The 12,065-nt window shown below is 44.1% G+C and overlaps 1 protein-coding gene across 8 annotated transcripts in view; it reads left to right on the plus strand.

Moving 5' to 3' along the window:
• The window catches only part of SYNE1 (spectrin repeat containing nuclear envelope protein 1), a gene marked incomplete at its 5' end in the record, with an annotated part of 384,290 nt that overhangs the window by 162,661 nt on the left and 209,564 nt on the right, over positions 1-12,065 (plus strand). For all 8 annotated transcript variants that reach the window (XM_079780696.1, XM_079780700.1, XM_079780701.1 and 5 more), the window contains 7 exons: positions 233-436; positions 1,388-1,595; positions 2,424-2,536; positions 3,879-4,084; positions 5,782-5,937; positions 9,061-9,352; positions 10,487-10,659. In XM_079780696.1, the coding sequence (XP_079636822.1) occupies positions 233-436; positions 1,388-1,595; positions 2,424-2,536; positions 3,879-4,084; positions 5,782-5,937; positions 9,061-9,352; positions 10,487-10,659 (1,352 nt within the window). The remainder of the gene's footprint in view (positions 1-232; positions 437-1,387; positions 1,596-2,423; positions 2,537-3,878; positions 4,085-5,781; positions 5,938-9,060; positions 9,353-10,486; positions 10,660-12,065) is intronic.

Here is a 12,065-nt window from a genome sequence, read left to right on the forward strand (position 1 = left end):
CGTCTCATGTTAACTGCAAGCCTTACTCTTTCCATTCGCCATCACTTAAAATGTCTGGCAACTTGTACCCACTGATTTTCTGTCTTAGAAAAATTGGATGAACATCCGTGGTTACACTTCTGTGGTTTGGTTTGGTTTTTATGATTAAGCAATACATCCATGGAATTCCCAGGAAAAGAGTGTCTGGTTTTCACGGATTTTGATGAAATCCTGCTTTATGTTTTATGTTTAGTTTATAGAAGCGGACCTAAGGCAGAAACTGGAGCACGCCAAAGAAATTACCGAAGACGCAAAAGGAACGTTGAAAGATTTCAGGGCTCAGAGCACACAAGTGGAGAAATTTATTAACGACGTAACAACCTGGCTGGCGAAACTAGAAGAATCCTTGGTGGCCTGTGCCCAAACTGAGACTTGTGAAGGGCTGAAGAAAGTAAAGGTAGGTAACCAACTCTCATTAACGGGTTACACTTCAGTGGGAATATTAGTTCTCCTGCTTTGTGGTGGCGAGACTCAAACCTTAACCTCTGCTCTCAATCACCCGCATTAACACAAGACTTAGCAAAGTAAGTAATGGGTAAAGAACTGAAAGCAAGATGAATAATCTGAAAACAGAAAGCACGCATTGCTGTAGGGCCTGCTCACAGGCAGCTATTATTATTATTATTATTATTATTATTATTATTAAAAGGGCGACATCTATAGAAGTGTTTGAATGTCCATGAATTTTCAAACTTGAATGCTAAATACTTTTCCCTCACTTATTATTTTTATTGGTTAGTATGGCTGCTTTTATCTAGAGAAAGATGTATTTTTTTAATTGAGAAAACATCTCACTTTTATGTCAGTATGTTCATTTTCATAGATGACATTTCTGATCAGATATCAAGCTTATGAGTTGAGTTTTCAACAAAAAAAGATAAGTTCTTTTTCAGCATATTATTTTTTTACTGTTCTTGAGACTAAGGAAGTATCTTTTTAAATTAACTACTTGTGCCTTTCTTGTGGCCTGTGAGCCATGTGACCCACTGAAGAATGTGAACTTAGGAGGGTGATTGCATTTGTAGTTTCTAATCAACTGATTAGACCCGAGCTCATGGCTGGAATCCACAAGGGTCTATTCGATTTGCTTAAAATGCTAGACTCACACTCAAATCCTAGCGACCTCTCAACAGCTGTTTGCAGTTGTTCCCAAGGAGAACTGGGCAGCATTCTCAAAGAATCAACACAGAGATATCACAACTATTCAAAAAACAATCCCACCAAAATGTGTACATTACTGAGAGGATTTTGATAGCATCCGTTTCCAGAAGAAGTGCCATCATGGAGTAGGGGGAATATTTCTCTTGCATCTGATAAACATCCTCCATGGCACACTTTTATTCTCTAGGAAATGCAGAAAGAACTTCAAAGTCAGCAAAGCAGCATCAGCTCCACCCAGGAAAACCTCAATAGCTTGTGCCGCAAGTACCATTCGGCGGAGCTGGAGCGCCTGGGCGGGGCGATGACGGGCCTGACCAAGAAGCACGAAGCTGCCAGCCAGCTGTGCTCCAGGACCCAGGCCAGCCTGCAGGATTCTCTGGAGAAACACTTCCATGGTGAGCTCCCACAGGCCTTTGCATGAATCGTTTGTTTACAAGAAGGAATCCAGACCAAATGCTGCATAGAAACTGCCAGCAAACGTTTGCAAAACTTTCCGGAAGAATATCAAGTTAAATCCACTTGGGCATTGAGATTTGGGCAGTGGAAGTGTTATGCCTGTGCCCTCATCGTAAGCAACATTCTCCCTCTCTCCCCGGGGAGGTGGGAGTCTGCCGTTTTGATGATTCGGAATTGCATCTAGATTTTCCACATGCAGCTCATGTGTGTGGAAATAACTTCCACTGCTGTGAGGAGATGATAGTCAACCTGGATATTAGGAGAGAGCATGAAACAGCAGCAGCATGTAATTCAGGAAAGTGACCATTTTGTGGATGTGCCTGACTCGGTTTCCCACATGGCTGCCTGTGATCTGATGTGGACACATAATGACAATGCTCAAGTCAGCTGGGCGGAAAGAGGAGAAGGTTTCTCCTTGTGCCACAAAAATGGCTTTAGCACCCCTGAAGTATTTCTCCCCTCGCACTCTTCCAGAGTCAGGCAATGAATTATTTCTTTATCAAAATTAAGAGACATAAGGGGAAATCAGACACTGAAGGAAAGTAAATCTCTTTATAGTCTTTTCTCTGAGATAATTTCTTGATTCTGCTGTGGATAGTCACGGCTGTAGATCATGCTGTGTCGTATATGTCATATTCTAGATAATTATGATCTTCTTTCTGGAATGTTTTGTAAGGCACAATGCAATGGGCTGAAGGCCAGAATTAATTCATGGTAGCTCAGTAAATGTTTTGGATGCATTTCTCATTCCTGTTCTTTTTCCAAAGAGTCCATGAAGGAATTCCAAGAATGGTTTTCTGGAATAAAAGCAGCAGCAAAAGAATCATCAGACAGAACTGGTGACAGCAAAGTTCTAGAGGCGAAGCTTCGAGACCTTCAGGTACGAACACTGGTGTTGCCTTTTCTTTTTCCCCAAACTGCATTCAAGTGCGATTGGGTCAGACCTAAATCACCTCTCTCCACAAATCTTTTAATATTATTCAAATGTTTCTTTTTCCTTATCAGAATTAGATTTATTGAGTGATAAGGAGATAAGCAATATGAAAAGTAAACTGAAAAATCAAGTTAGAGCTGTAGAATGTCTAGATCCCCTTCCCCTTTCTTTTAGCCTATTGACTATTTGGAATTCACTCTAAACTAAACCTAATTTTACTTTCTATAGCATTGAAAGCATAAACAGTGATATCTATTTCACATTACTATCATGGGGGAGTTTTAAAAAGAAGACATCACTGACATCACGTGTGCTTTTTAACAGACTGTGGTCTAAATTTGGAACTTAGATATATTCGAATCAAAGAAATAGGTATTATAGATTGTATAGGTTTTACTCACTAGGAAAAAATGTATGAATTCAAGGAAAGAGTTGGCCATTGTGGAGTTAAGAAATGATTGACACGAGACTGGATTCATACTGAGTTTTGCCTATGATTTTTAAGCGGCTAATCTGAGCAAAGCATTGTGTTAAGTATTGTAACAATAATTTTTAGAAAGTTAATGGAAACGTGAGGATTTTGTGGCCTAATGGGTGATAACGATTATGTAGATAACTCATTGGCTGTCAGGGTAGGAAGAGCGTCATCACACAGGAAGCTGGTTTCGCAGGAGGCAGGGTGACTGCAGATGTGGAATTGTCCCCTTTAAGGCCTGAGAGGCAGTGAAACTCCACAGAGAAAAGTCTGGAACTCAGGGATGAGGCAGAACTAGCACAGCAGTTCTGGGTTCTTTTGCTCTGCCGAAGCCAATATCCATGCATGTGTTCTTCCAAAGAAGAGGTACACACCAAGCAAAGAAGGGAACCCAAGTCAGGATAGTGAGTGCAGGGCAGATCAGAGGAGGAAGAGGGATAGAGGCAGGTAACCAGTTGGAAGACATCACACTAATCATGAGGAGGTGGAGCCTGCACTAGGTTGGGACGGTGAGAAAGGGGAGACTGAGGACAAGACCTTGGTAAGAACATCCTCCTTCCCAGGTCAGCATTGCTCCCAATGGGTCCTCAGTGGTTTCAATGCCTGGCTGACCCGTCCTCAGTGCTGAGCCTCGATTATTTCCAGTTGCAAACATCATTCTTACTCCAGCCTTGTCAAAGGCTATCTTCCTTTGGCCCCTGTTTTTCTGCTGTTGCTCTACTATCTCAGCTTGGAATTATAATTAGTGCTCCCATGCACCAGGGTCTCTGAACGATAGCAAATGTTTTATACTACTTCTATTTCCTGAAACAGACCATTTTGGACTCGGTCGGCGATGGGCAGCGCAAGCTTGATGCTGTGACTCAGGAAGGACAAACGTTGTATGCACATTTGCCTAAACAAATGGTCAGTAGCATTCAGGAGCAGATTACCAAGGCAAACGAGGAGTTTCAAGCATTTCTGAGACAATGCCTCAAAGACAAGCAGGCTCTTCAAGACTGCGCTCTGGAACTTGGGAGGTAGGTTGTTTTGATACAGGGAGATTTCATCCTACACAGAATGTCTTCCGGGACTTAGAGGAAAAAGCCATTGTGAATAAACAAATCTTTGAAATTGTGAGTTTAAATTTAAAGCTTTGACCTTAATTACAGATTCATACTAGGACAATAACTGACTGCTCAAACTATGATGGCATCACGTGGTTTGCTTTTCTACACAGAAAATAAAGGAATTTTCTACACAGAAAATAACTGTGAATGACATGAACTCATACATTTTTTTGGTCTATTTGACTAGCTCAAGATACTATAGCTTTGGCACCCAGGTTTTATATTATCCAAGTCTTTTTCTTTTAAATATATTTTATTGATTTTTTACAGAGAGGAAGGGAGAGGGAGAGAGAGTTAGAAACATCGATGAGAGAGAAACATCAATCAGCTGCCTTCTGCACACCCCCTACTGGGGACGTGCCCACAACCAAGGTACATGCCCTTGACCGGAATCGAACCTGGGACCCTCAGTCCGCAGGCTGAAGCTCTATCCACTGAGTCAAACCAGTTGCAGCCCAAGTCTTTTTCTTGAGTGTACTGCTGGAGTCATGGCAGAAATACCTATTGTATTTATGTGAGTCAAGAGTCCAATCAGGAAGCTATGTCAACATGGGTGAATATAGAATAAGAAAGAGGGGGAAACCTTGTTACTAGGGGGGAAATGATGTCAGTAAAATCAAAATGCCTTTCTGGTAGTGGAGTAATTTGCCTGACTCTTATCCAGGTTTCTCAGAGAATTTACACTGTTTTCAAAACTTAGAGCCCTTGCTCTCTGGCACCATATTCAAATCCCATAAGATACAAAGACACAGAGAGGACTTCCCCTTTTTCTCACAGGGCTTCCACAGCCTCACTTACCCATTGACCCCAATTCAGGATCTCTAGTAAAACCCAAAAAAGTCAAGTGCATGTTGCAGGGGAATGTAATCTTGCTGGTAATTACCCCCTATGATTACCAGGTATTCAATTCAGCTTGATCGGGTGATTCATTTCTGCCTGGATTGCAAGAGAACTTGTCATGATTTGCCATTTTGTTACTGAAATAAGCGATCATTTGAATGGGCTTATTGTTGAGTTTTCTTCTACTTGGAAATGCATGAAAACGTGATTGTTGTAGACATTGTGACCTCAGCTTTAGAATGTACTTATTATAATGACTAGAGGCCCAGTGCATGATTGAATCATGCACGTGTAGGGTCCCCTACACGCTTTCACTTTTCACGGGGGAGCTGGGTGCCTGTCCGCTGGTGCACCAGGCCTTTCAGAAGCCTCCGGCTTGGCGGAGGCTTCTGAAAGGCCTGGTGCCTGAGCAGACAGGTACCCAGCTCAACAGCCGCTGAGGGGGGCTGCCGCGGACACCTGGCTACCCTGCCGTTGAGAGGCGCAGCTGGGTGTCCGCGGCAGGCCCCCTCAGCGCCCGCGGATCCGGCTGTTGAAAGGCACAAGGGGCGGGAGTCCCGCCCCCTGCGCCTCTCAACAGCAGGGTAGCCCCCCTCAGTGGCAGCAGATCCGTGCCTCTCAATGGCCGGATAGGCCACCCCGTGTCCCGCCCCCCAGCCTCCCACCACCCAATCGTGGGCGTAGCGGAGTGATGGTAATTTACATGTTACTCTATTATTAGATAGGATAACATAAGGATTTCTCTATGGTGTTTTTCTTTTCTTTAGCTTTGAGGATCAGCACAGAAAGCTGAATTTATGGATCCAGGAAATGGATGAGAGGTTAAGCTCAGAAAACTCAGGAGAGAGTAAACAGCACATTCCTGAGAAGAAAAACGAAGTTCATAGGGTTGAAATGTTTCTGGGGGAACTCCTGGCTGCCAGGTATGGTGCCGAAATGGAACTGGTCCTTTCCCTACCAAGGACTGTGTGTTTGTCTGATTGGTTGGTTATTTGGTGTGGTTGGCAGTGGGTTGGTTGATCGGTTGGTTTGTGGTTGTGCTTGTTTTCGTCCCTGAATGTCTAGAATACAGATGATTGTGCTGTGTTTTCTACGGCAGTGTGGTACCCTGGAGAGAGCATAGGGATGGAGGTAAGGGGCTGCTCTACATCTTTGTTCCACCTCCCTTCGCTCAACAAATTGGATAGGACACGCACTTCCTGTATTTTTTTATATTAGCCTTTAGCATTGTGATGATGATGATGATGATGATAACACTTTCTTCTCAGAGATTATTGTAAGGCTATAAGGTGATTAAAAGATACTCTTCATTTACAAAAATAAAGCTATAGATCCCAATTTCCATATATTCTTTATTCACGTCAGCCTCCGGTCCCATTTCTAATTCACCTCATTCTCACAAAATTATTCAAAATTCTTTGTAAAACAAGAGGGGTGGTCATTAAGTCTGGCTGTCTTGGAGGCTCCCCTTCTCCATTACAGTATTTGCCTCTTCATTGCTTTCTAACTGACCAACTGATTCTGGCTCCTTTCCCAGGCCAGGTTCTCCGGCCTGACTTTCAGGATGTTGCACCCTAAATTCATGCTTCACTCCTGGCATTTCAGTTGCTTCATGGAAACGGTCCCTTTGGAAAGGGTAGTGCAATTTGACCCAAAACTCTTTAACTATCCTCTTGAAGAGTAGATACAATCATCCGAGAAGCAGTAGAGGCTCGCACCAGCCTGCTTCATCAGGCAAATTAGCGGCAGTGATTGACTAAGTGAAAACTGCCTGATTCAGATTAGACCCATTCCCTGTTTCCACCGAGTCCTCTTTTTGGTAAAAATGCTGCGTGTTCCTAGTCTTGAAAAACAAACATGCAAACAAGGGCACAACAGAACCCATACCAACAACTACTATTGGTGTGCTAGTTCGATGACTATTCTAAAGTTTCCCTGGGATGCTCTGGCCCCACCTCTGAGCCCTTACCAAGGGATAAACACTTTGTTGACGCTGTATACTCCATTCCTCTACAGTGAGTTCCTCAAGGCCAGGGACCATCAGGCCTTTATCATCTGTAGATGGCCATCGTCTAGTATAATGTCAGAAAAATAGAATATATTGCTGAATTAACAGAATATAGCATCATTGTAAATATATAACTTTCTGCAAGTTACAATGCACTTTTTGTGCTTTAAAGTCTTAACTCTTGTCTAGATACAATATAACATCACCTACTTCTCTCCTCCTTCCAGATTCTTCTTGATCTGTTACTCTCTGATATTCCATGATCAGAGCTAAGAGTTCTTAGTGTGTTGGCTCCCAGATTCCTTCTAACTGGCTACTCTGTACACGCCGAGTGAGGGTCACTCAGGTGAAGGTGCTCAGCTGGATCACCTGACTCCTCTCACCTGCCTGTCATTTGCTCCTCCCAGTCCTCTGTTGTTGTTGTTGTTTTTAATCATAATATTTCTAGTACACACATTTTGGGGAGATGCCCTGCATTTTTTTTAAAGTACCCCAGACTTGAGACTCATTGAATTTTTATCATCCATTTATCAATTCTTCTTGGAATAACAAGTGGTATCTTTTCACTTGAATTATTATTTAACTCACATCATTGCTTACACTACCTTCTTGTCTCATCAAACAGATTACAAGAATAAAAATATGTACTTTAGAGTAGATATAATATTGTATAAGTCACATATCTCTCACAGAGACCCATAGGATGCTAGTTACATAATAGCTGCTCAGTAAAATAAAAGAGGCCTCATAGGAGATATGTGATGTAGCCTTTTTCTACTACTCACAATAGTTTGTGTTCAGACAACTGCTCTCTCCATCCTGGTTTCCCAGGCATCTCCTGAGAACAGTTCTGATCTGAATTCAGAACCTGTCAAACAGGAAGAAGCCAACCCAGCCACCTGTGGTTACACTTTCCCTGGAGCTAATTTACATACCTCCAAGCTGAGATGAGCAGGGCACCTGAGATAGAAGAATGTGACACCCTTAAGCACTCATAAAATGGCCTTTTGAAAGAATCATGCCTTTCTTTTTGCATTTTATCTCTGCCAAACATTGCACTGGTGCTGGGACATGAGATGATTGTAACAGCCCTGGCTTCTAGAAGGAAAGCCTGTGGATTGAGACACACTGGGTGTAGGAGGCTGCAGAAGGTGCCAGAGGAGGAGACCTGCCCTCCTCACCCTCCCCACACCTCTCCACTCTCTCCACCCTCCCCATACCTCTCCACTCTCTCCACCCTCCCCACACCTCTCCACTCTCTCCACCCTCCCCACACCTCTCCACTCTCTCCACCCTCCCCACCCTCCCCGCCCTGTCCTCAGTTATCATGATGCTCCCCAGGGATGCGATGCCTGCCCTGAGCTGTGAAAGGGGCAGGTAGACCAGGAGCAGAGGAGAGCAGAAGGGTTCTCACAGAGGAGCCTCCGTGTATGTATAGCAGAGGGTTGGGGCGTTTCAGCAAGCTGCTCAGGGTTAGAGCATTCAGTGGGAGTGGAGAGATGCTGGGTGGCCTGGAGGGGCAGGCCGGGCCTTTTCTGAAGTGAATTCCTCAGCATACACTGGGCTTGGATCTAGGTACTGCATGGGTTCAATCTGGTCCCCGGATGTGTATTCACTACCTTTGGAGAAACCATAGGAGAAGCAGGTGGCCAGGGCAGTCTCCAGACTCTTCATTTTATTTTATTTTTTTAAAATATATTTTTATTGATTTCAGAGAGGAAGAGAAAGAGAGAGAGAGAGAGAAACATCAATGAGGAGTGAGAATCATTGATCGGCTGCCTCTTGCACATCCTCTCCCGGGGATCAAGCCCACAACCGGGGCATGTGCTCTGACCGGGAATCAAACTGTGACCTTCTGATTCATTGGTTGATGCTCAACCACCCTCTCCACCCTCATAGGTCAGCCTGGCAAGGCTCTTCATTTAAAGGCGTGTCAGCTGTGCGCTCTTGTCTGTTGAGCGCTCGCTCCAACATCAACAATCCTTTGTCACTCTGGCGCTGGGAGAGTCTAGTTGATGTTGTTTTCTGTTGTCCTTAGAGAGTCTCTGGACAAGCTCTCGCAGCGCGGGCAGCTGCTCAGCGAGGAAGGCCACGGCGCCGGGAAGGAAGGGCGCCTGTGCTCCCAGCTGCTCACCAGCTACCAGGGCCTGGTCAGGATGACCAAGGAGAAGCTGCGCAGCTGCCAGGCGGCCCTGCAGGAGCACGAGGCCCTGGAGGAGGCCCTGCAGAGCATGTGGGCCTGGGTGAAGGGCGTGCAAGACAAGCTGGCCTGCGCTGACAGCACCGTGGGGAGCAAGGCCACCCTGGAGAAACGGCTGTTGCAGATACAGGTACGAGCGGCCCCGGCCAGACACCCCTGGGCCCCAGGACTGATGCGATTAGGCTCACAAATGGTTGAGTGGGGTCCCAATCACGCTGTGAGCCTCTCTCTAAATGAGGCTTAGGTGAGCGAAATGGAGAAATTGGGCAAAAAGGACGTAGAGGGGATTATTTTTCCCCTTTGTAAAGGAAAGGAATATGTTTGTTTTAATAGCTCTAAATATATATATATATATTAATTTTGTTTAGTAAATATTCAGCAAACATTATGAAATAAATACCTAGTTTACTACAAGTTGCTGGGCATATGAAGATAAAAATTAGTCCTGCAGGAGTTCAAGTCAGTGGGCGGACCAACTGCAAATGTTACTGGCCATGCAACATGTATGTGGGGCCGTGATCGAAGGCAGTGGGGGTCGGGTAAGCGCAGAGGAGACCACCGCCCAGCCTGCAGCCGGTGAAGGTGACCTTGAAAGATGGGCATTAGCCAGGCCTTGAGGGCAGGGGATGGTTAGGCTTTTAACAAGCGTGTTTTCATTTTCAAAATAATTTTTGTTTACTCTGAAACTAAGTTTCCCAGTGAAGTTACAATGCCTAGGCAAGTAGTCCAAAGTTTTCCAAGAATTTAAATTGGAGTTAATCTTTACTCCCCGATTCTCGGGTTGCTAATATTTAATTAAAGTTTTATATTGCAGTAGAGTCCAGACTTCGTTGTTGTTTTCATTTTTTTTATTGTTAACGCTATTACAGATGTCCCCCATTTCCCCTCCTTTGCTCCCTTCCATCCAGCCCCGCCCCCTGCCTTCACCACATCATTGTCTATGTCCATGGGTTATGCATATAAGAATCTATGTTTTTTAAATTAATCTCTTCCAGTCCCCTCCCTCCCCTTCCCCCCTAAGATCGGTCAGTCTGTTCGAGGAATCCATGCCTCTGGTCCTGTTTTGTTCATCAGTTTATTTTGTTCATTGCTTCTTTCTTTTCTTTGTTTTTAAATCTTTATTGCTGAAAGTATTACATATGCCCCCTTTTCTTTTTAAGGTGAGTCAGGTATTCCCTGCCTTGATTCTCGGGGAAACAATTGTTTTTGAAACTATCAGAAGGCTTTACTGTTTCTGCTGATGCGCATTCCCTCTTCTTATTAGGACATCCTCCTGATGAAGGGGGAAGGGGAGGTGAAGCTGAATATGGCCATTGGCAAAGGGGAGCAGACCTTGAGAAGCAGCAACACAGAAGGTCAGAAGGTGATTCAGACTCAGCTACAGACCCTTACAGACGTGTGGGCCAACGTCATGAGCTCCTCCGCCCACGCTCAGAGGTACAGAGTCCAGTTCAAGTGCTTAATCGCCTAAACAAAGCCCAGTGGCTCAGTGAAATGAGGGAGCAGCGCCACAGCTCCTGCAGGAGAGTGACCACGAGTGTGATTTTAGCTAGTTGTATGCTTGCCTGCCTTTGCCTAAATTGTACTTTCTCTAATGGCAAAGACTGGTTTTGTTTGTTTGCTTGCTGTGTGTGTGTGTGTGTGTGCATGTGTGTGTAATATTTACATCTCCTATAATATGTCATGGAATTTTGCACACAACTTGAGCTCCGTAAAATATACCCTTTTAATTCATCAAAGCAAGGATATGTGGTCTTGAATAACTTTAATATATTTTCATTTTTTATTTATTTTTTAAAATATATTTTTATTGATTTTTTTACAGAGAGGAAGGGAGAGGGAGAGAGAGTTAGAAACATCGATGAGAGAGAAACATAAATCAGCTGCCTCCTGCACACTCCCTACTGGGGATGTGCCCGCAACCAAGGTACATGATCTTGACTGGACTTGAACCTGGGACCCTTGAGTCCGCAGGCCGATGCTCTATCCACTGAGCCAAACCGGCCAGGGCTCTTTTCACTTTTTAAAGAAACATAAGGGAAATTAAGTCATTGGCAACTGTGGAGCTTAAGTATAAATCTTTTTCTCAACCCAAAGTAATATCACCCACATTGGAGTTGTGGAAATATGGGGGGAGGGTGTTTGATTGCCACAGGGATGGAGCATCCCTGGCATTTAGTAACCGAGCCCAGGAGAGCTAGTGCCTGCCCTCCAAGGCGTGGGACATTCTCACACAAGCAAGAGTCAGCCCATCCGCCCAGGATGCCTGCAGAGCTCGGTTGAGAAGCACTGGCCAGGGGCTGCTGGGAAAATAGAGAAGATGCTGGTTGTTAGAATAGGCGATGTTGTTGCTCTTATATTTATGAGTGGAAGATTTTCGCCTTCCTCCTTCCCTCAGAGTACCCACAAGTAATCTGGCTGGCTTGTAGGACAAATGATTGTCAGTCAGAGTTATATTAAAATACATTCCAGGAGCCATATTCTGACGGTAATATATACGATTAGATCACCAAAGAAGTATGTGTTCACTGTGATCAAAATAAATAGACAAGTAAAAGATTAAAATTCATCACAAAACAAAATAAAAATATTTGCAATCACCCCCTGCAATGTAAAAGTGGATCATGGTTTCAATTAAAATGTGGGAGGTTGTGTTTTGTTTTGGTTTGGTATTTTTCTTTAATATGGAGCATTTGTAGTAACTCCCAAAGTCTGCAGAATTTTGAATCTTAGTAATAGCTCAAACTGGTCAGCAAAGAAAAAAACTTCAGATCCCATGATTCTGTTTTTTATATAGTAGATCAAACTTCCCAATGCTTGCCAATAAGCTAGCTTTGTAAAAG

The sequence above is a fragment of the Cnephaeus nilssonii genome, assembly GCF_951640355.1.
Source record: "Cnephaeus nilssonii genome assembly, chromosome: 9".
Taxonomy (NCBI): domain Eukaryota; kingdom Metazoa; phylum Chordata; class Mammalia; order Chiroptera; family Vespertilionidae; genus Cnephaeus; species Cnephaeus nilssonii.